This window comes from Pseudorasbora parva, chromosome 12, assembly GCF_024679245.1.
Source record: "Pseudorasbora parva isolate DD20220531a chromosome 12, ASM2467924v1, whole genome shotgun sequence".
Classification (NCBI taxonomy): Eukaryota; Metazoa; Chordata; class Actinopteri; order Cypriniformes; family Gobionidae; genus Pseudorasbora; species Pseudorasbora parva.
This window is the reverse complement of record NC_090183.1, coordinates 46,282,474-46,307,940: the sequence shown is the minus strand read 5'-3', so window position 1 is coordinate 46,307,940 and position 25,467 is coordinate 46,282,474. Positions and strand designations below refer to the sequence as shown.

The window sequence follows — 25,467 nt, the reverse complement described above, 5'->3', positions numbered from 1 at the left end:
TATTTCAAGGAAGTGACAAACGCGTATTGGTTGGAGGACATGTTGCATTAATTCTATCATTATGACTTTACTTGTTGGGTCACATGACTATAAACTCATAACAACAATTACATATTACTTAATAAGTTCGTTAATAGTCATGTGCCCCAATAAATAGTCATAACATGATCCCTTTATAAATCATTAGCTAATGATTAATTAAAGCAGACAACTCAAAGTAATTAACACATTAATTAACATTATTAGTTAATATGACATATTTAACTAGTAACAATTTAATGATTACTTAATCTATTAATCATGATGAATCGCCACTAGTTGCTGTAATCATTAATAAATGACCATTAGTAATACATTAACTCGTGATTATCTGTGCATTAATTAAGCATGAATTAATTCATATTAGTGCAGCCGCATTGTAAAGTGTTACCGATAAATTTTCCAGCTGAGGAAAGTTTTATCTGAAATACCAACGTTCGTTGATTTGTTTTGCGTTGACTTGTTAAACTTGAGCTCACGAATCGCTTTAGATGACGTCTCTCTCTCTCTCTCTCTCTCTCTCTCTCTCTCTCTCTCTCTCTCTCTCTCTCTCTCTCTCTCTCTCTCTCTCTCTCTCTCTCTCTCTCTCTCTCTCTCTCTCTCTCTCTCTCTCTCTCTCTCTCAGCTAACGAACATTCAGTTTTGGACTTACTGTCTTTTTTTTGTTTTGTGTTGTTTGCTGTTGTAAATGTTGTTGCTGTTTACATTTATTTATCTAATTTATTACTATCCTGTTTCTGTGTACAAAAGGGAAGATCGTTCTGTCAGAGGAGAGAGATAATGCAAGTTCTCTCTCCTCCATGTCATCCCTCCATCCGTCCACCATATTATTCCTCTTAAACATCAAAGTCCGTCATTAATCTTCTTGGCTAGAAACGCTTTATGTTAGTATGCAAACGCACATGCTATTGAACCTCAAGGGGGCGAACGAGTTCCCTTCAAATGTGTGCCATTGACTGGGTTTGTTATATCTAGCTACCTGTAAACATATTGACAGTTAAACTTTAAAGTTGCAATGAAACCGAAGTAGCGACAGATCTTTTCTTCTGTGTTCTGATGTACGTCCGAGTGTAACGATGTACTGGAAATGTAAAATGTTGTGAGGGGTCTTGGTCTTATGCATTGGTTGATAGGATGCTGGCCGTGGCACTCAAAAGTGTATGCAGATCCGCAGAAGTCTGATGTTCCAGTTATGGCATTATTCAAATGTTAAAATGAAACATATGCACTATGTTTTGCATACATTTAAAAATGTATTTTTATTTAGTTTCATGCCGACTTTAACTAAAGGCTGGAATGCACGACACAACTTTTAAAACAATATGCATCATCATACACTTGCCGACTTCGTATGCTGGATGTAATGGGGGTAGGTCAAGCTCCACCCATTTCGTCTAGGGGGAGGGGCTAATTTTCAAGCTCCACCCATTACGTCTAGGGGGAGGGGCTCATTGTCAAGCTCCATCCAATACATCGGGGGGGGGGGTCACCGTGAAGCTCCACTCATTATGTCAAGGGGGAGGAGCTCGACATTAAGCTCCACCCATTACGTCTAGGGGGGCGCTCACTGTCAAGCCCCACCCATTATATCAAGAGGGAGGAGCTCGACATCAAGCTCCACCCATTACGTCTAGGGGGGCGCTCACTGTCAAGCCCCACCCATTATGTAAAGAGGGAGGAGCTCGACATCAAGCCCCACCCATTATGTCAAGAAAGAGGAGCTCGACATTAAGCTCCACCCATTACATCTAGGGGGGTGCTCACTGTCAAGCTCCCTCCATTATGCCAAGAGGGAGGAGCTCAACACCAAGCTCCACCCATTATGTCAAGAGGGAGGAACTCGACATCAAGCTCCACCCATTGTGTCCAGAAAGGCAGAACTCGATGTCAAGCTCCACCCATTGCATCCAGAGAGGTGGGGCTCGATGTCAGGCTCCACCCATTGCGTCCAGAGAGGTGGGGCTCGATGTCAGGCTCCACCCATTGCGTCCAGAGAGGTGGGGCTCGATGTCAGGCTCCACCCATTGCGTCCAGAGAGGGAGGGCTCGATGTCAAGCTACACCCATTATGCCCAGAGAGAAAACATTATTTATTCAAAAAAATCAGTTCATAAATAAATGTATGGACAGAGAGTATTTAAAATAATAATGCAACGTGATTTACTAAGCTTTGCTGTATTCATCCCCTGATTCTCAATGGACTCACACAACTTTCCACTCCCATCAACGATTTGATTTGCCAATTTGCCCTTTTTTTGTAAATTCTGGTCCTAAGTCTAAACTTGTGTCGACTGCTCCACACTACAGCTGCCTTCACATGCTATCGGAATTATGGTAAATATGAGTTTCCTACTTGAAAATTGGACAAGTCGTATTTACCACTGGGAATTTTGGGGATAATTTTGATATTTCCCGAGTTGGGCAGGCCATAAACTTTAAACATGGCGGAGAAGAGAAGGATTGCTGCTCTGAGTGCTATCAAAGAATACAGATGTGGAAAGATAGTTCACTCCTATCACTTATGAATGGGAGAAACTGCAACGCGCAATATGGCGGAATAGTCCCGCCTTTTAAAGTAAAAGAGCCAATCGCTGATTGGTAAAGTCTTGCATCACTGCAGCTGCCGTTAGAAGCTCCGGTTCCTATCGAAATACATATCATTTAAAGCGCATTGTATGATTTACACAGCGAAAATAGCCTGTTTTCGACTAACATTCCAGAATTCTGATTAATATTTATGGTTGTCAATGAACGGGAGGCTAAATATAATTTAGGCTTTATAAGATTTTCCCTATAAATAGGCAAGAGTATGATTCCTGTTCTTTCTGACAAGAAATCACGTGATGGCAGCAGACAAATTGGGACAAAAATCTACAAAAGTTGTGTAGTGTGTTCTGACCTCTATAAGATGCTCTGTTAAGAGAAAGAGAAAACTGAATAAACCGATTGCACTAATGATAAGAAAAACGCGCAAGTCGCGCATGCGCAGTAAATTGATATCCGACATTATTCGTTCGCATACTGTCGTAGAGTTCGTCTCAGTCATTATCTCAAGTACATCAGGCAGCTTTACTCGCAGCTCAAAGGTTTATATAAAACACAGGACAGGTTTTTATAACGGGACGGTGCTCATCTGTGTTTCTACACGGATCAAAAGAGATGAATATTAATAATGTTAATATGTGAGCATATGACTGAGCCCTTCAACTCCGCTGTCATAAACTCATCTCGTCTTTAAAGATGATATGAAGATGTGTGTGAGAAACACACTCCACAAACTACGGAGCCTCTTACATGACATGCAAGAAAAAAAAGGTAAATAGTGCGCACAATGTACTCGTTCCTTCGATTTATAAATTGTGCGCGCTATTTAGTAAATCGAGGCAACGAATTAGTAAAACGTGCACACTATTTAGTAAATTAAGGGAACGAATTAGTAAAACGTGCACACTATTTAGTAAATTAAGGGAACGAATTAGTAAAACGTGCACACTATTTAGTAAATTAAGGGAACGAATTAGTAAAACGTGCACACTATTTAGTAAATTAAGGGAACGAATTAGTAAAACGTGCACACTATTTAGTAAATTAAGGGAACAAATTAGTAAAACGTGCGCACTATTTAGTAAATTAAGGGAACGAATTAGTAAAACGTGCACACTATTTAGTAAATTAAGGGAACGAATTAGTAAAACGTGCACACTATTTAGTAAATTAAGGGAACAAATTAGTAAAACGTGCACACTATTTAGTAAATTAAGGGAACGAATTAGTAAAACGTGCACACTATTTAGTAAATTAAGGGAACGAATTAGTAAAACGTGCACACTATTTAGTAAATTAAGGGAACAAATTAGTAAAATGTGCGAACTATTTAGTAAATTAAGGGAACGAATTAGTAAAACGTGCACACTATTTAGTAAATCGAGGCAACGAATTAGTAAAACGTGCACACTATTTAGTAAATTAAGGGAACGAATTAGTAAAACGTGCACACTATTTAGTAAATTAAGGGAACGAATTAGTAAAACGTGCACACTATTTAGTAAATTAAGGGAACGAATTAGTAAAACGTGCACACTATTTAGTAAATTAAGGGAACAAATTAGTAAAACGTGCACACTATTTAGTAAATTAAGGGAACGAATTAGTAAAACGTGCACACTATTTAGTAAATTAAGGGAACGAATTAGTAAAATGTGCGAACTATTTATCCTACTAGTTTTTTACTGCACGTCATGTGCTTGGCTCCGTAACAAACACACGAGATCCTTCAGGAAATATTATTGTCTGGACGAGCTGAATTCTGTCAAACTGTTCATATCTGCACTGCATTTTATGATTTCAAATCATCGTAACTTATTCAGTGTGTTCCACTTTAATATGTTAAAGGATTTTTTATTTCGTCATATTTTCTGGTGACGTTAAAATTTCTCATCTTGATGTGTAATCTTGTATAAGATCCTCATATAACATAAAGATCAATCTTTCATGTTTGTCACTATAATGCACTGTTATTTTCTGCTAATCAAACCAGTTTTTATCCGTCATGTGATCACTCTCCTCCAATCACATCCACTCTACTCTTTCTCTCTGCCAATCGCATCCACTGGTTTGTCATTCTCCTCCAATCACGTTCTCTGTGCGTGTGTGGGAGATTTTCTCATGTTGGTTCATAAACAGAATGGTCAGATGAACAACGCATCAGTGAGAAAAGAGTGAAAGTGTTTGAAAAGAAGTGAATAGTTCTCTTCTGCACTGGTAAGAAGGAGTGTGTACATTAAACGAGTTTATACAATCCTTTTTGTTTTGTGTATATGAATGGCTATATGTTAACCTTGAGTAAAAATAACAAATTCTATGACAAAAACTATAATAAATTAATTTGAAAACCAGTTTGTGGACATATTTCTATTTACCCTCCACTGACACATTAAAGGCACAGTATGTAATTTTTCGTCTCATTCAGAACAGAGGCGTGTCTTAACTCTGTGGGCGGAGCTTTTATTCTGCTGCGAGCGCTTCCGCTTCTTCCGCTCGTGTGTGTGTGTGTGTGTGTGTGGTAACGCAGCGCTATTTATCATATCACACACATCTGAGTGTGTTAAAGTGATATTATAAGGCTCCTACCTAGCTAACAGGGAACTTTCTCTCAAAGTTATCAAAAAAAGTTCTTGCAGTAACATTATTAGAACGTTGTGCCAACGTTAGTTGCTATTGATTAATGTTCTAAAAACTTTAGCTTTAAAATGTTATTCTTACATTGTTAGTGGAAAGTTTTAAAAACGTTACTACATTAAAAAAGTATTAGTCATTACAAATTACTCATACATCTTTTAAACTTCAGATTTTAACTTTTGTATTTAGAAAGAAAGAAAGAAAGAAAGAAAGAAAGAAAATACATAATTGGTATATCCAGTGACAACTTAAACGTGCAGTATGCAACTTTTGGCCACTAGGGGTCACTCATTCAAAATAATAACAACTGACGTACTTTGATGACGTCGGGAAAGTGCGTGGGCTCATGGGAGTTGTTGTCATTGTCACTGTCAACCAGCGAATCTGGCATCTCCAGCAGAAAACATGTTCACTGACAAGGTAATTGTTATATTACATCTCTATTATTGTTAAGTTTAGTTACGGCTTTTCACTTTATGTAATGTCAATCTAATGAAATAGCAGCGAGCTACCGTTACTTAACAAACTTATCAGTAACGTTAGATAATGTGCGAGACAGAATGTTGTGCGGGCGGTCGCTATGCCAACACACCTATAAGTTGGTAGGCTATGTTGACATATTAACCGCGCATCATAATTTGAGTTACTCAAATTATAGATATATTGACATGGCATCCGCGATTGTCGAACATTCTGTATATCAACTGTTCAATAAGGAAATAAATTTCAATTTAGTTTATCATTACCAACATAAAACAAAGTAAATGAGAGAACCAGCACCAGCAATACGTTGTTCATTGGAACACGCGCTGTGTCGCTCCCCACGTTCATCAATCATTCAAATAAACATTTATTTTGGAACTCAGAGATATATGAATAAGTAGATCATTATTAAATCAATATTATATGTAGCTAGTATTAACATATGATAAAAGTGACGGTCACCTTATATTAATTGACCAAGATAGTGGCATATTACCTTATGAAGCTAACGTTACTTTCTCCAGCTACATATAAAACCAATAATAGCTCGTCCATCTGCGTTTTACACATGACATCATCGTGTCACCAAATATACGGATAGAAATATACTTTTGAATCAGTTTTAAAAAAAAATAGCTGTTTCAGTCTCCAAAAACACAGAATCCGCCTGTTTGAAAAGCCGATACAATACAAAATGTATACGTATTCAGCTAAACGCATCTCAATGTGGTCAAGATCGCTATGCAATATGCAAACATACAGCATGTTATGATTATATGATTATTATGTTAGCTGAATGGTTACTTAAATGACCTGTTTATTAAAACGCAAGCGAGATCAGCATCTCTCTGCAGTCCGAGCTTGTCACGAAGATTTCGCCATCTTTCAAAGGCTTCTCCAAGGTTTACACGTCTCTTGCTTCTTCTACTGTCCCAAAATCAAAAAAGACTTTTTTATACGGGGGTTCCCCTTATACTGTCTGTCAGTGTTCCTCTTTGAGTTTGGCGGTTCCGCCGAGTTCGCAGGAAGCAAGACGCAAACGTGGATATGACGTGAAAGACTGGCGACATAACGGAAATAAAGACACGGTCCGTGTCTTCGAATTAAAATATTAATTTCTCTGGATTTAGAAGTTAATTGGAACTGTCGGGATAATGTAAACACACAACTTTAAAAAATATATAACACAGATATAGTGATCTTTTATATTTTTAATGCTGAAACATTACATATTGTGCCTTTAATGACACTTAAATGCTATGTTTCATTAAAAAAAAAAATATATATATATATATATATAAATAACGACTGTTTGCTGTCCAGCCGGCCGCGATCACACAAGCTTTCGTGTTAAACACAGACACCGGAGCTTTCAATGTTGCTGCTATAGCTTCAGATACAAAAAATAAAGAAAAAATTGTGTGCAAAACTGCAAATGATTTGTTGAAAAGCAGAGAACAGGTTAAGAGTTAGATAACAGGGAAATAGACCATCTACGATAGTCTAACATATTGTAATTCAAACAGCAACAGTCACTAAAATAACTACTCAATGTAGGCTGAGGCTCATTTAAAAATGATGGTAGTAGACTAGCGCTACATCTACTGGAGCAAGCTTTGGCATTTCATGTATTGCTATCTCCTGAATTAATTAATCAGTCCCTCAATAATCATGTTAACTATGTCTGAATCCCAAGCAATTTACTAGCGTTGCTATAGGAACGCTTCGGCTTTTGCCACCCGGAAGAACGTTTATTACTGTTGTGACATCATGGCGAATTGTCCTATTAAAGCGGCGATAGTGTTGCCATGGTTACTACACAATAACACCAGCGGGGATGATGATGTCACTGATAGGCGGCACACACACACACACACACACACACACACACATGGCGTGTCCTGATTAAAATCACTGATTTCTCTGGATTTAAACATTCCTGGAAACATTTGGGATAATGTACACAAGTCAACGCAATATATAATAATAATAATAATAATAAATTTTATTTATAATGCACTTTATATTAAACAAAATCTCAAAGTGCTAAACATAACACTGATCTAGTGGTTTGGATATTTTAATCCAAAAATCTTACATAGTGTGCCTTTAAAACTGAAATGAAAGGATTTGAGTAGATAGTAGGTAAATCACAGATTTAGTTAAGATTAAATGCTGTATCAAACTGAGCCAAACTGCTGGAAACATTGACAAGTTGTTTGGTGTCTGTGAAAGAAGCTGGTCTGACGAATCTGTGCATGAGCTCTCGACCAATGATGCGCTGAAGCTGCACAAGGACCGCCCTCCTCATTTCCATAATGCACACGGAAAAATAAAAATAAATCAATCAATCGATCAATAAATGTAAAAATAAATACATGTGGGAATAAATCAATGTGATAAAATAAATGAACACATAAATAAATATTAAAATTAATATTGAAAATTAATTAACAAATAAATAAAAGTATTTTTTTTATAAAAGCAGAAAATAATAAATTAAACAATTTGATTTGATTAAAAATTAATCATATTTATTTTATCAAGTCATTTTATTCTGTTATTTATTTTCCTAATATCACTTTTATTTATCTATTTATTAATTTACATTTGTGTATTATTATTATAAATTTATTTATTTACTTATTCATTCATTAATTTATTTATTTTTTAATGTATGCAGGGTTGGTCCTCCATATAAAATCAGGTCAGAGGTCTCCGCTGTAATCAGCGCACGCTAGAGGGCAGTGTGTGCTCAGAATAGTGACACACAACCAGTGTTGATGGTTTTATTCTATGGTTTTATTGTTCAAAACCTGGCAACCCAAGAGTACAGGAGAGCAAAGAGTGCATGAAACAACAGCAAACAAGTAAATCTGTTATCGATGGACGATGGAGGTCAGTTTCTCGTTTTTCTGTTCATCACAATCATCACTTTATTGAGTAGGCCTAAGTTAGCTTATGAGATGATTGCACTGACGACTGTTGTCTTGATTGTTGGTAATATTAGTAAAATCAATCGTGGTTTCTGGTGATGTTATTATTGCCCCTCTCTGAGAAACAGCTGGACGTTTGAGCTGTGTGTGTGTGTTTTTAATAGAACTTTGCACTGACAGTCATTCACACACATATAAAGCTAGTGTCCACACCAAGGACGATAACTATATAATTATAAAAAATCATTAAAAATATAAAAGAATAGCAGTCCACAGCACTATATCGATAACGACACAGAGAGACGATATCGTTGGAATCACATTTAGAACGGGTTTTTTTTCCAGGTGATGAGCAATTAAACACTGACAGCCAATCAGAATCCACCCTGAGAGCGAGCATTTATACCGCATTGAATCATGTGCTATCGTAAATACGAGTTTCCGAGGTATAAATTGCACCTGAAGGCGCTCTGATGATGTCACTGGGAAGTTCAGAAATAATTTATTTATCCGCAAGTTCCCGAGATGGGCGTGCTTTCAAAATGGCGGATGGGGCACGAATTTCAGCTGTGGCAGAAGTTTTAATAATTTTTCTCCCGCAACAATTTAATTGTCTTGTCTTGTTAAAGTAGCCTAGTACATATTTACATAAATTAATAATCATTTGAAGCATATTGTGTATTTTAAACACATCGAAAATCGCATGTAGTTGACCATCATTCCGAGCAAGCATTGCCATTCTTTATTGTCTTTATTGTCCTACAGTATGCCTTTATTGTGAATATGATTAGCCTATAAACAATAGCCTATGTTTTCGTGTTGTGCTGCTATGACAGTGATTCTATAATTTTCTGGGACCGGGAAATGACTGTAATGGTTATAGTGTTAAAATAACATTTTCCAAAGACGCACAAAAGTATGAACCTGGCGTGTTCGATTCTTTCCGACAACAAAGCACCTGAACACAACAAGCTCGTAATCTTCTAAGGTGGGAAGTAGGAAACTTCCGATAGCACGTGAAGGCAGCATATTTTTGATACACAAGTTCCCGAGATGGGCGTGCCATAACCGTTTAAAATGGCGGATGGGGGACGATTTTCAGCTGTGGTAGGTGTTTTATTCGTTTTTTCCATGCAACAATTTCATTGTCTTGTCTTGCCGTTAAAGTAGTACATATTTACATAAATTAATAATCATTTGAAACATATATTATGTATTTTAAACACATAGAAAATCGCATGTAGTTGACCATCATTCCAGAATAGTGAGCAAGCTGATGATCTAGATAGTGTGGTAAAGCAGCTATACAATAAGATCATGTATGTCTGAAAACTATTGCCGTTTTAGTCTTTAAGCAGCCTTATCTTGTCTACATTATGCCTTTACTGTGAATGTGATTATAAACGATATGCTTTCGTGTTGTGCTGCGATGTTTGCCGGTGATTCTACGATTTTCTGAAATGACTGAAATGGTGATAGTGTTAAAATAATATTTTCCCAAGACGCACAAAAGAACCTGGCGTCCTCCATTCTTTCCTACAACAAGCTCGTAATCCCGACTCCTGTAGTGGGAAGTAGGAAACTTCAGATTAAAAACTTTTCCACATTAAAGCCACAATATGGAAGTTTTCGCCTCCCAAGATGATTGATACTGTGAAAGAAGGCTCAATGGGAGATGCCGTTTTCCCCATCCAGAGACGTATGGAGTTCACGGATGAGGTAATGCATTTGTTTTTGTACGTTTGATCACACTATTTTATGTCATTTTAAGGAATTATCTGCAAGGAACGTGAAATGTAATGCTAGGCCTTTAGCCGGTTACTGATATGTGACTATTTGTCAAATGTTTTGGTGTGTTGTTTGGCGCAGTTTTACCTGTTTGAAAGGGGATGTCTAATGCTATTTCCTGCATTCTGCCTTACTGACACTGATTCTCATGATAAACATGGCCAAAAATAATAATATATTTTTTTGAGTTGGACGTATGACGGAGTATTTCTGTGCCAAATACTCCATCATACAGGATTCACACAAGTTTCAGAAAGTTTTTTAGAGTATGATAAAGGGAGGATTTCCTTATTTGGCACTTCTCCCGGAAGAACACACACATTATACGGCTAATTTTGCCCTTCAAGGGTTAGTTCACCCAAAAATGTAAATGATGTCATTAACTCCTCTCCCTCATGTGGTTGGACACCCGTCAGACCTTCGTTCATCTTCAGAACACAAATGAAGATATTTGAGTGTAAAGCTGAGAAAGGCTTCAGATCGGCCTCCATTGGCATTCAGTCCATTCCCACTCACAAGACCCATAAAGGCCCTAAACACATCGACACACAGCCCATCTCACTACAGCGGCTGGACAATCACTTTACCAAGCGACGATAATAGTTTTTGTGCGCAAAAAAAATCAAAATAACAACTTTATCCGCCAAGTTATTGTCTTCCGTGTCGGTCTCGCTCCTCCTCTTCTGGGTCATGAACGGCGGATCATATTCTCACGCATGCGTCGAGTTTACGTCAATAACTCGGTGGATTTTTTTTTGTGCACAACTATTTTCGTCGCATTGTAAAAGGATTCTACAGTATTGTATTATTATTATATTTGGGTGAACTAACCCTTTAAAGAGTTGATTCTCATGATAAACATGGGAAAAAAAATTTAGTTGGACGTATGACGGAGTATTTCTGTGCCAAATACTCTCCTTCAGGATTCACACAAGTTTCAGAAAGTTTTTTTTAGAGTATGATAAAGGAGGATTTCCTTATTTGGCACTTCTCCCGGAAGAACACACACATTATACGCCTAATTTTGCCCTTCATGACGACTGTGAGGGGGTGAATTATTTTATAACTCATTCGTTTACATTATATAAAGCCTTAAAGTTCTGCATAATTAAGGGCGTGGCCACTTTGAGTGACAGGTGGATAGCCAATTATCCGCTGTCTGTTAGTCATCGCGTCACCTAAGCTCCGCCCACGTCCCGCCTCTTTGCCTATTTTCTGTTATTTGGGCGATGATGCGCTGCCAAGATGGCGACGGCCAGCTCGTCTCTACTTTACGCTTCAGAACGGCTCTTCAGAATCCTACGGGTGACGTCACGGACACTACAGACATTTTTCTTTATCGTCTATGGCAGGGGTTTTCAAACTGGGGTCCGGGGACCCACAGGAGTCCCCAGAGATTTCAGAGAATACAAAGACAAAGCAAAAATTGTTAAATTCTACATTAACTGTTTCATTCCTAAATGTTTCTCTCTTTTCTTGTTGTATACATATACTTTCCAGAAGTGTATGTTTGCTTTTAATCATTCTAGTATTTTCTCACTATAGTCCCCTTTATTTTGCTCACTTGGGTCTTAAGGTAGCATTATTAATGCAGTACTAAGCAGCTTGCATATATTTATTGTGAAAGTTGCTTATACACATTTTTTTTTTATATTGAATATGTTCTTCTTCAGGTTTTTACATCCAACATTAAAGGGTTAGTTCAGCCAGAAATGAAATGTCTGTCATTAACTCCTCTCCCTAATGTCGCTCCACACCCGTAAGACCTCCGTTCATCTTCACACACAGTTAAAGATATTTTATATTTAGTCAGAGAGCGTATGCAAGTGTATGCACACTATACTGTCCATGTCCAGAAAGGGAATAAAAACATCATCACAGTAGTCCATATGAGACATCAGTGGGTTAATTAGAGTCTCTTGAAGCATCCAAAATACATTTGGGTCCAAAAATAACAAAAACTACGACTTAATTCATGAATCAGTAAATCGATCAATGCTTTGGGTCACCAATGTCACATGATTTCAGCGGTTTGACGCGATACGAACTGCTGAAATCACGTGACATTGGCGACTCGAATCATTGATCGATTCACTGATTCATTAAAGCTACACTGTGTAACTTTTTTAGTTTATTCTTAGCTAAAATCACTTAGTTCTTTCAAAAATATATGTGCTCATTAATGTATATTTACTTCTTTCAAGTAATAATGCATTCTCGTAATATTATAATATACCATTGAAAATGCATAAGTGTTAGGGGTTCGGATGGCGGTCGCCATGTTGCTCCTCCATCTTGAAAGTACAGTAGCCAAAGAGGGACATACCCGTAAATTCAAGCTTCGCTTTTCGCGTTTTTACACTCGATGGCACCGTGTCGAATGTGAAGAGGGGGATTGCTTGAGGCTGCTATATGATGATGGAGGATCACTCTTAAGCCCCTTTCACACTGCACGTCGGACCCGCAATATTCCCGGAGCATTGCCGGGTCGCCTTCTGTGTAAAAGCAACCACGTCCCGGAATTGATTACCGAATTCGACCCCGGTCGGGGACCTAGTAACATTGCGGGATATGTATTAGAGTCGCCAAGGAAGCGGAAAAGAGAATTAAGACGGCAACGCAACGGGCAAATCAACAAGACAAAAGTAAATATTGGAGTGGCCTTTCCAAGATGGAAAGAGCTCATGAGGAGCAACGATTTTAAAAAGAACGCCGACGTTGCCTGCTTTCTTCTCGACAGGTAATATTAATTCAGCCTATTTGTGTATATTGGAAGTTTTATTGTTGCTTGGCTAATTATATCATGGTGTGCTGTGCATAACACTAGAACGACGTCTAGGATAGTTTTCCTCGCGGCAATGATGAAAAAGTATTGTTTACCTTATAACATAAATCCGTGTTCTATGACGGATAACATGAGATTAATATTTTAATTGCATTATAATTTGTTTGCCTTACGCTAGTGATGTCATATAATATAAAGAATAACAATAGCACTGATAAAAAAAGTTCCTTTACTAAGAATAGCTGGCATTCGTCTGGAACCTGATAGCTGATGTTAGCAATGAAATGGCAAAAAATAACGAAAACGTAAAACTATTATTCATTTTACATATATTAATTTGATCATAGATCATTTGGCAAATTAAATAACTGCAAATTATAATAGTTTTCAAAAGTAACCTCATCACTTGCAACACTCACCGAAGAGGTCGAACTGGAAGCCATGACTAAATCGGCCACCGTAGGAGTTGAAACGAAATCGAAATTAAGAGGAACAGAAACTATTATACACTGGATGGTCATATACCGTTTCACCACTAGATGGGGGAAAATATCACACAGTGTAGCTTTAACTGTTTGAATCATTTTGGAGGAACGCGGAAGAGAAGCCAATGCTGAATAAAGTCGTAGTTTTTGTTATTTTTGGACCCAAATGTATTTTGGATGCTTCAAGAGACTCTAATTAACCCACTGATGTCTCATATGGACTACTGTGATGATGTTTTTATTCCCTTTCTGGACATGGACAGTATAGTGTGCATACACTTGCATACGCTCTCGGACTAAATATAAAATATCTTAAACTGTGTGTGAAGATGAACGGAGGTCTTACGGGTGTGGAGCGACATTAGGGAGAGGAGTTAATGACAGACATTTCATTTTTGGCTGAACTAACCCTTTAAAGGTGCACTATGCAGCTTTTGTCCACTGGAGGGCGCCTATGCAAAACAAATGCGTAGTTTGATGACGCAAAGTGTGAGCGCAGCATCTTGGGAGATGTGGTCTTCTCATCACAGCCGGTGAAAAATAGGACTCGGGCAGAAATCACGTTCATGCATGCGGTTATTAACGTTACTGTAGTCTAAAGCAGAGCAGGAGCGAGTGTTGAGGAGCTGAGCACAGCTGCTGGAGCGATTGTTAAACAAATACCCGCCTTGGGAATACCGGGACTTTTATTATGACGGGACGGGACTCATTTGCCGGGCGCCTGCACAGATCCGCTCTTCCGGTTATGATTTTGAGGTAATGTAGCTCTGTTTATCATATTAGATACATTTAAGTGTGTTTAAAACGATGTAATGACGTTACTCCGTGCGTTCAGTTGTTCACACTGCTAAGAGTAAAGCGCTCCTGCCAAATAAAAGCCGAAACCGAGGGTAGCGCAGATATGACGCGATTGACAGGCGACTCGCTCAAATGCAATGCTGACACGTCCCGGTCCTTAGTTAAAATAGCAATTTTCTCACAATTTACAAATAGTTGGAAACATCTGGGATATTGTAGGTACTCAACTGAACAAAATATATAACACTGGCATAGTGGTTTTTGGATATTTTACTGCAAAAATACTACATAGTGCACCTTTAAGTATAGCCAATTTAAGTTTGGAAACAATTTGTATTTATAACGTCACACTTACGATTTATCTAACAGTTTAAATGTTTATTTATTTATTTTATCCATAAACATATGTAGATGGATTTTAGGAAGGGGGTCCCTCATAAAAGGTTAATCATATTTGGGGGTCCTTGGCAAGTTTGAAAACCCCTGGTCTATGGTTTCAACACACGGCTAACTCAACCAGACCCGCCCCTTTATTCTGCGCATTAATTATGATAATGAGGAATATTGTGATGTGGAGGAGTTCAGAAACAATGCTAGAGAAGAACTGGAACATCACACACTGAAGACAAATGGAGAAAAGCAGAATAGGTGCTCTTTAATATTTGAATCATGTCAGTGTCCAGAATATGGAGGTGAGCACAGAGACTGAAACCGCTGATCTGAGAGCAGCTGCACTCAAAATTATTCAGGCCCTTCATGGATAAGACAAATTTAAATTATGTTTACATTACTTAATTAAATTGTGTCAAAATTAGATATGTTTGTGTTCAGTCAGCCTAATATATTTACAACTGAAGTTTACTTAATTAAATTGTGTTAAAACTAAATGAAATATTTGTGCTGATAACTAACTGGGCAGTGGATCTGTAGTTCCCAGCATGCTTTGCAACGGACTGCGTGCGCTAGGAGAGGAAATTGATGGATTATTTTATGTATAATCCATCTATTTGGTGTTATTTTATGTGTTTTTCAGTAAAGGGAAAGATGTTATTAGTTTATTCAGTGTTTAATGTTCATTTATGTTGGACATTGAGGAGGTTCTGTAATTTTGTGGTTACCATTATGCAGAAGAGTGTGTGTGTGTGTGTGTGTGTGTGTGTGTGTGTGTGTGTGTGTGTGTGTGTGTGTGTGTGTGTGTGTGTGTGTGTGTGTGTGTGTGTGTGTGTTAGGCTGTGAATGTACAAATTCATTGGATTGAATTCCTGCTCTTATTATTTTTGCATTTTTATTTCTAAAAACATGTTTGTTGTTATTCAAGGCAAATTAAATTGATAAATGTGTTCACCTTTCATTATAAACTTTTATAAATTTAACATAACATCATTAAGTAAACGGCACATATAAATATGATGTAACAGTGACAAATTCGAATGGTTTGTTTGCTTTTTGTGTTTTGCCATTTAGAATTTTATTTGTAAAAATTGCTTAATGCAGTTGTGCAACCATTTAACACAATTTTTAAAGTAAATTTAACATAATTTTTTTGAGTGAGGGATTGAGAGTTAAAAGTCCTGCTCATTGTTAAAGCGACGGGCTGCTCAGCAGCTCAAATCAAACTATTCAAGTCTTTATGCCGTTCAGGGCGAAGTGAAGTAACACTGTAGATGCTTTGAAACAACTGTCATTGTAAAAGCGCTATATAAAAAAATAAACATAAAGTTAGTGTCGTTACGCTTATCATCATTTCTCCAAAATGAGGTGAGAGACAACAGCAGTGTTCAAATGAAAAAGCAAAAGGGTCTAAAATGGCGTTCCTCTCAGTGGCGTAACTTTGTTTTAAAAAGTGTGTGTGTGTGTGTGTGTGTGTGTGTGTGTGTGTGTGTGTGTGTGTGTGTGTGTGTGTGTGTGTGTGTGTGTGTGTGTGTGTGTGTGTGTGTGTGTGTGTGTGTGTGTGTGAGAGAGAAAGAAAGAAAGAGAGAGTGTGTGTGTGTGTGTGTGTGTGTGTGTGTGTGTGTGTGTGTGTGTGTGTGTGTGTGTGTGTGTGTGTGATGGGTAGGTTTAGGGGCAGTGTAAGGGGATAGAAAATGCGGTTTGTACAGTATAAAAACCATTACGCCTATGGAGAGTCCCTGTAAACCACATAGACCAACATGTGTGTGTGTGTCCAGAAATCAATAGTTAATTTATTAATATAGACCTCATGTTTAATTCTTGCATCTAAACCAAATATCATCAGTGGTTGTATACCAAGAGCAGTTATGTGCATTTTGTTTCGTGATTTCGTGACTGTGTCTGTGTGTGAGATGAGTAGGTTTAGGGGCTGTGTGTGTGTGTGTGTGTGTGTATGTGTGAGATGAGTTGGTTAAGGGGCAGTGTGTGTGTGTGTGTGTGTGTGTGTGTGTGTGTGTGTGTGTGTGTGTGTGTGTGTGTGTGTGTGTGTGTGTGTGATGGGTAGGGGCAGTGTAAGGGGATAGAAAATACGGTTTGTACAGTATAAAAACCATTACGCCTATGGAGAGTCCCCATATGTCACAAAAACAAACGTGTGTTAAAATGGCGTTGATAAACACACTATAAAGCAATTATGCGTCTTGATAGCACGCCAAAATTGCAAACGAACTGCTGTATCATACACACGCCATTTCATGAGCTCAGTCTGTGTGGGCTGTGAGTTTGAGACCCCTGCTCCCGATCTTCAGACTTTGGGAGCCACCAGGTGTCCGTTAAAGGTGATGTAGACGTCCACGTCGTCGCTGTAAATGGCGTTGTCCCGCTCGCGCTTGTAGAGCCGAACCCACACCTCATCATTGAGCTCCAGCTGAAGCAGGACGCTCTGGCTCTGCATGATGGAGCGCTCGCTGGGCTGAGCGTACAGGATCACCTGCTGCCGCTCATTCAGCATCAGGTGCAGGTACGTCTCCTTGAAGTTCCAGGTGTGAATGTTGACGTTGAAGAAGTAGACTCCAGGGACGAAGCAGTAGAACTTCCCTTTGAACATGTTGAAGTGTTCGCCCAGGTTCACGAACACAGTGTCGAAGATCATGGCCTGGTAGTAATCGGCGCTGTGCAGAGCTTTCCGGCGGCCCACGGAGAAGGACGAATGCTGGATTTTGCAGGGGTCCCCAGGGGCCCCCAAATCTCCTTTAGTGCCTTTGGGCCCCATCACACCTCTGGGTCCTGAAGGGCCGTCAGCTCCGGCTTTACCTGGCGTCCCTCTTTCACCACGCTCTCCTTTATCACCTGTCAACAACCAATCAAGGAGCATATTTACTACACTCTTAGAAGAAAAGGTTTGGCCCCACTTTATATTAGACGGCCTTAAGTGCTATGTACTTACATCAAAAAATAAGTACAATGTACTTACTGTGTTCAAACTGTATTGCAAAGCACTTTTGCTGATATTGAGCTGGATACGGGTAGAGTTAGGGACAGGTGTGGTGGTGTGTGAGAGTTTAAAGGTCCTGTTCTTCGCGATTCCATCTTTCAAACGTTAGTTAGTGAGTAATGTTGCTGTTAGAGCATAAATAATACCTGTACAATTATAAAGCTCAAAGTTCAATGCCAAGCGAGATATTTTATTGAACAGAAGTTCCCTTTCGAAGCCTACAGCGAGCGGCCGGTTTGGACTACACCGCTGCACTTCCTGCTGTGATGACGTCACTAGAACCGTTTGCTGACTAACGCTCCGCCCACAGGAATATGCAAAATAGGGGGCGTGGTCTCGTTGCTCTCCCACGTGGAGGAGCGCGCTTGCATCTCTCCGTTATGGTAAGAGGCGGGACCTTTCCGGGCAAAGTGCGCTAAGCTGCTGTCCAATCACAACACGGGAAGCGCTGGCCCAATCAACTCGTTACGTGTTTCTGAAGGAGGGACTTCATAGAACAAGGAAATCATCAGGCCGTTTTTAGGACAGAGGAAACAGCGCTGTACAGATCAGTCAATTGTGTGAGAAATACTGTGTTTTTTTACACGCAAAACATGAACTCATGTTATAATGCACACTGTGAACACAACCAAAGCTTCGAAAACACGCAGAGAACGGAAACTTTAAGGCTAGGGTTAGGTGTAAAGGAACTGCCAACTGTATAATTAAAAACATAACTACAGAATTTAATTACAGACGTAATTTCATGCAGGTTTTTTAAAACTAAGTACAGTGTAAAAACATGTATGTACACAATAAGTGCATTGTATCAAATGATTAATTACAATGTTAGTACATAGTAGTTAAGGCCACCTGATATAACGTGGGTCCATAGGCTACATATAGAACCTTAAAAGTGCTACGTATTTGGAACCCCTAAAAGGTTCTATATATAACCCTTTTTAAGTGCCAAAAGGGGTATTTCTTGTCATTATAGAACCTTTTTTTTTTTTTTAGAATAAAAGGTTCTTTAGAGTTGAGTAAAGAACTTTAATGAGCCTAATGAAGTGTAGTCAACTCCAAATAACCTTTTATGCTAAAAAAAAATCTATAATGATAAGAAAGACCCCTCTATATAGAACCTTTTTGGGTTCCAAATACGTAGCACTGATAGAACCTTTTCTTCCAAGAGTGTAGGGATGCAACAATACAGTTAGTCCACGGTTCAATACATACTAGTGGCGTTCCCTCGAATCAGAACTGTTGAATCTTTCTATAGTCGCAACGTGACATCATGAGTTTAGGTAAACATACACACCACTTTCTAAAGTCAAGTGTGTGTTATATTTACGCATTTGGAGCTATCCGTGTGTATGTCTACGCCGAAACTAGCCATTATGTGTGTGTGGTACATAGATTTATAAACCTGTTTTTTGAAAATTTTCAAAATGCAGAATTTTTCTTGTGATGTGTAGGTTTAGGGGTAGGGTGTGTGTGTGTGTGTGTGTGTGTGTGTGTGTGTGTGTGTGTGTGTGTGTGTGTGTGTGTGTGTGTGTGTGTGTGTGTGTGTGTGTGTCTGAGACTGACAGCAATTCTCTGTTTGTGATTTTGAGGAAGATGTTGCAATGGCTTCTGACGACTTTTACCGTTGTTGTAAAATAAATAATAATAATAGCTGATAATAGTGTTCGCCGCCACTCCATTAACATTTGTGCCCAATTTGGAAACCCTAAAATCATCTCAGAGCGACTGAAACATCTCGGATTGGCGGTCGATCAGAAAACATCGAGCTCTGATCGCATTCGCCGTCGCTGTAAGGCGTCTGTATCGCGATTAGAACGCGATTTGCAATATTTTGAAAATAAAATAATATTGAGGAGTCTTTGGAAAATTGTCTCACAAACTTTATTCAAATTCAGCCATGTTAGAACATTTTCAGACTTGAGCATAGTTACACTACTTATTTATTTACAATCATTTCATTTTTTTACATGACTATCGTTACCAGATCTGTGAGGAAATAAGCACAGAAAGGTGAGCTGTGTGTGTGTGTGTATGATCACACATCATCCTCATCACAGTAGCTGGTGTAATCCCCATCTGGGAGCCCAGTGTTGTCCTTTGCTCGGGTTTTAACGAAAACTAAAAGTTTAAATCGCTTAAAACACACGCGGTAGCTGATTCAAACGAGTGATGATCTGCTTCGCCGTCCATCGCTGTCGTCATCGTGTAAACCAACGTTTCTGATTGGTGCCGCGATTTTGACGGATTAGAAATGGGCTTGACTGAGCTCTTTGCTAACTAACTTGCAGAGCAAATCTAAATTTGCCGGAAGTTGTCTGGGTTTTCCCAGGCTAAATTCAAAGTGCTTTACATAGAAATTAAAAGACAACTGCGGTAAAAATTGACGCTAGGGGTAATTAGCAGATGGTTACCGAGTATATTGTTCTCTGGGATGCGTTTTCATGAAAATCAAATGTAAAGAGTTTTATCTCTAAACACAGATTACCTTATAACGCTTGTCTATGGGGGATAGAATGAGTGAAATTAAATCGCTAGTTAATACCACTAACAAGGCTCAAAATAGCCTCACACTAACACGGCAGCATAATGAGGGTCCCTACATGCAAACGAGCACTGAGAACTTTATAAGAGTACAAACAGTTTAATAAGAAGATACTTTACAAAGACAGTACATTACGCGATTACAGACGGCAGCCATCTTGGAAAACATTCTTGACGAGTCGAGCCACGAACGCTGTGCTAAGTGAGCTGATTGATGGGAATTAAGTTTGTGAAATCTAATTACAAATGCATGAATTATATCTGTTTATTAAAATATATGGTTGACTAACTACAAGGGAAGAAGGCGTCCCATATGAGACTCACAGTCACAGTTCATCAGTCAGCAGAGGGTTTGTCAACGAACCGGTCGATTTGACACCTCATTCATGGATCTACGGCAAACAGTGTGGGACAAGTAGTGCGCCAAACATTTGTCCAGAAGAAGAATGAGTACAACGAATAACAATACGCTCTAAAAAATGCTAAAAGTTGGGTTGAAAATAGACAAACCCAGAAATTAGGTTGTTTGAATGGGTCCATTTACTAGGGTTCAAACAACCCAATTTCAAACAACTGGGTTTGTCCATTTCCAACCCAACTTGGGTTGTTTTAACCCAGTATTTTTTAGAGTGTAGTGATGTTTTTCCTTTGGCAAGCACCGCTAACAATAACCTGGCAATGCAAGAAAACAGCATTCATAAGTTTCTGCTTTTGTCTTCATGTTCAGCTGCAGATGAAAACACTTTTCACTGAGCTGTGGTTTCTGCTCGGCGACAGATGTACTCACCACCATCTAAATTACGCCTTATTCAGCTCAAAGGAAATAAACCGTGGTCACATGACTTCACGGCGTCCAATGGCAGCAGGCCTCATGTGCTGGTTTTTCAGGAATCTCTGAGAATGGGAATGGATTGACCACTACGGATCTGTGCATACCTGTCAAGATTAGGGTGTCAAAATCCGGGAGAGATCGGCATAAATCCTCACATAGACCCATAATAATAATACTTTTAATTTGTTCCTGTGCTCTTCCTACTTGTATAACAACTTAACAAGTAGGAAATATACATTGTTATCAGTTTGCACTGCATACGTTATGAATTATATATAGATTAATCCTGATTAAAGGTACTGAAGTTATTTAGGCAAGAGCAGAGCATATTTAGTGAGCAATTACTTTTGTTCTTTACATTGTCATTATAAGTGGTTACTGTAACTTTAAAAGATCTTCCGCTGTCGCACATGATGTGGATATGAGATGCTGAAGTCTCAGTTGCAAAACTGACCAAACGCGTGACTGTCCTCTGCAGAAAATTACATTCGCTGTCCCATTGATCACGGTATTTACACGAGGGTTTGGTTTTTTTTGGGCCTTCCGTCTCTGTCGCTACGTCCGTCATCCGTCTCTGTCGTTACGTCCATCATCCATCTCTATCGTTACGTCCATCGTCCGTCTCTGTCGTTACGTCCATCGTCCGTCTCTGTCGCTACGTCCATCGTCCGTCTCTGTCGCTACGTCCATCGTCCGTCTCTGTCGCTACGTCCATCGTCCGCCTCTGTCGTTACGCCCGTCGTCCATCTCTGTCGCTACGCCCATCATCCGTCTCTGTCGTTACGCCCGTCGTCCGTCTCTGTCGCTACGTCCATCGTCCGTCTCTGTCGTTACGCCCGTCGTCCGTCTCTGTCGCTACGTCCGTCGTCCGTCTCTGTCGTTACGCCCGTCGTCCGTCTCTGTCGCTACGTCCGTCGTCCGTCTCTGTCGCTACGCCCGTCGTCCGTCTCTGTCGTTACGCCCGTCGTCCGTCTGTCGTTACGCCCTTCGTCCGTCTCTGTCGTTACGCCCATCGTCCGTCTCTGTCGTTACGCCCATCGTCCGTCTCTGTCGTTACGCCCGTCGTCCGTCTCTGTCGTTACGCCCATCATCCGTCTCTGTCGTTACGCCCGTCGTCCGTCTCTGTCTCTACGTCCATCATCCGTCTCTGTCGTTACGCCCATCGTCTGTCGCTGTCGTTACGCCCATCGTCCGTCGCTGTCGTTACGCCCATCGTCCGTCTCTGTCGCTACGTCCATCGTCCGTCTCTGTCGCTACGTCCGTCGTCCGTCTCTGTCGTTACGCCCGTCGTCCGTCTCTGTCGTTACGCCCGTCGTCCGTCTCTGTCGTTACGCCCGTCGTCCGTCTCTGTCGCTACGTCCGTCGTCCGTCTCTGTCGTTACGCCCGTCGTCCGTCTCTGTCGTTACGCCCGTCGTCCGTCTCTGTCGTTACGCCCGTCGTCCGTCTCTGTCGTTACGCCCGTCGTCCGTCTCTGTCGTTACGCCCGTCGTCCGTCTCTGTCGTTACGCCCGTCGTCCGTCTCTGTCGTTACGCCCGTCGTCCGCCGCTGTCGCTACGCCCATCGTCCGTCTCTGTCGCTACGCCCATCGTCCGTCTCTGTGGCTACGTCCATCGTCCGTCTCTGTCGCTACGTCCATCGTCCGTCTCTGTCTCTACGTCCATCGTCCGTCTCTGTCGCTACGTCCATCGTCCGTCTCTGTCGTTACGCCCGTCGTCCTTCTTTCGTTACGTCCGTCTCTGTCGTTACGTCCGTCTCTGTCGTTACGTCCGTCTCTGTCGTTACGCCCGTCGTCCGTCTCTCGTTACGTCCGTCTCTGTCGTTACGTCTGACGTCCGTCTCTGTCGTTACGTCCGTCGTCCGTCTCTGTCGTTACGTCCGTCGTCCGTCTCTGTCGTTACGTCTGACGTCCGTCTCTGTCGTTACGTCCGTCGTCCGTCTCTCGTTACGTCCGTCTCTGTCGTTACGTCCGACGTCCGTCTCTGTCGTTACGTCCGTCTCTGTTTTTTTTCTTTTTTTCTGCGTTGCCACTCATCATCTGACCTCACACACTAACCTTGCGACTGTACTGTAGGCTAATGGCAGTTACCGTGAGGCTAGTTACAGAGCTCAAATTGGAAATGGTTTTGTTTTTGTTTTTTCCTCCGGTATTATTATTTTTTTATAACGCACGTTAAAATACGACTTTCCTGGCCAAAACGGGATATTTGACAGGTATGGATCTGTGTCCACTGCAAGGTAAAAAATACATACTATTAAATGCATAATATATGTTTTTACAAATACACTATAATGCATTTTATAGTACGTCTTTTTCATCTGGGAAGAGGGAACATTACCCAAGCATCAAGTAAACAAGTCTCTTTTGGGCTCCTCGATTGTTCCTGAACAAAACCGGGTCAGAGCAGGGAACAACTAATGCTAAGAATAAACTAACTCAACATATAATTGTGTATAATTAGAGGGACTCAGGAAGGACAAATATCTTTCCACACTGCAAAAAAATGCTCTTCTTCCTCAGTATTTTAGTCTTGTTTCTAGTCCAAACATCTAAAAATTCTTAAAACAAGAAGTATTTACTTGTCAAGTAAGAGTAATTGTCTTGTTTTGGGAAGAAATAACTCAAAATGAAGAGAGTTTTTGCTTAAAATAAGATCAATAATCTGCCAATGGGGTGAGAAAAATAATCTTAAAGCAAAAACTCTCTTCATTTTGAGTTATTTTCCCCCCAAAACAAGACAATTACTTTTGCTTGTCTAGTAAATGTTTCTTAATGTAAGATTTTGAAGAAAGTAAGAAAAGCATTTTTTGCAGTGTGAGTTTAAATGGCTGCATCCAAAATCGCTTCCCTACTTTATAGTGACAAAGGAAGCATGCTTGAATTGAAGAGTTGGCAAAAAGTTCTACTACTTCGGGAGAGATGTGCATATGATGGACACGGGAGAGGATTTGTGAATGCCAGTGAAGCGACGTAACTGATAATGACAGCATGGCGAATGTAGTTTGTCCAGATTACAGGTGAGTTTGGCTCTTACCTTTAAGAATGGTCATGTTAATGATGGTGCGGATCTCCGGCATCTGATTGGCTGCGGGGTTGAGGGGCGGGTCTAAGTGATCGCAGCACCTGCGGCAGTACCTGGGCGTCGGCCTGGAGGGCGAGGGAATGGACGCCACATGGGGCAGAAGCAGAAGCAGAAGCATGGCCAACATCACCACACCTGGATGGGAAGAGTACGGTCATTACAGACACTGCTCAGCCGTCCCTGTTTACACACAGAGCTGGACACACTACATAACTCTATTACTTCAGTAAAAAAAAAAAAAAAAAAAAAAAAAAAATATATATATATATATATATGCATGAATATTAGTTCTGCCCCTAAGTTTATTGTGTGCTTCTAGATGCTCATTAGGTCAAAAGTAACCTCAAGCCCTGCAAAAATTATTATTATTCCTGAACTGGAATTAGACCTTCTTCACTGTTATATTTATTATGCTTTATTAAAAAGGGGTCTCTCCCAATGTTTTAGACTTGGCTATTGCCTTGTTTGGACGGCTATTAGACATCTGAACGCAAAATTGCTTGCTGGGTTATATAATTTGTACACATTGCTAAACGGTACCACTCAATCTGTGCACAGAATGATCTTCAATCACATCCATAATAAATAAGCCGCCAGTCAAATAATTATTAATGGTCCCTTTTGAATAATAAAACACCCTGACATATAAAAACCACATGTGAGAGATGTTCCTCATGCAGCCGGAGGTCAGTAAAGAACAAGCTTATAAAAAATGACATTTATGGATGTCATGCTTTCTTTCTTCATCCACTCTTCAGTGCGAGTTTAAAGCATCTCTCTCTCTCTCTCTCTCTCTCTCTCTCTCTCTCTCTCTCTCTCTCTCTCTCTCTCTCTCTCTCTCTCTCTCTCTCTCTCTCTCTCTCTCTGAATCTGCGCCTCTTTTATAATTTTAATCAGCCCTAACATCGCTTTTTAAAGCACATTAATTCTTACTCTACAGCAGACGTGAATGATTCATTCAGACTCAGCAGCTGTGTGTTCGACTTATGAAAACCAGATGAGAGAGAGCGAGCCACGTACACACAGAAATTATGAATCTCATCAAACAATCCTTAATGTCTCTTTCTGAAATGAATGGCATGAAAAGCGTCCCAGAATTACTGCCTCGGTCACAAACGGGAGAAATCTCCGGT

General features: G+C 40.0%; 1 protein-coding gene and 1 long non-coding RNA gene across 2 annotated transcripts in view; one reads left to right on the top strand and one right to left on the bottom strand.

Moving 5' to 3' along the window:
• The first annotated feature begins 368 nt into the window (after positions 1–368).
• Positions 369–4,933, top strand: LOC137094648 (uncharacterized). The gene is made up of 2 exons (XR_010908696.1): positions 369–1,995; positions 2,078–4,933. It is a non-coding gene; the product is annotated as an uncharacterized lncRNA (long non-coding RNA).
• A 12,016-nt stretch (positions 4,934–16,949) lies between these two features.
• c1qtnf6b (C1q and TNF related 6b) overlaps positions 16,950–25,467 on the bottom strand; it is an 8,592-nt gene continuing 74 nt past the window's right edge. The window contains exons 2-3 of the mRNA XM_067460520.1: positions 24,287–24,469; positions 16,950–17,731 (exon numbers count right to left, since the gene is read on the bottom strand). Coding sequence (XP_067316621.1) covers positions 17,187–17,731; positions 24,287–24,461 — 720 coding nt within the window. The 5' untranslated portion in view covers positions 24,462–24,469 and the 3' untranslated portion in view covers positions 16,950–17,186. The remainder of the gene's footprint in view (positions 17,732–24,286; positions 24,470–25,467) is intronic.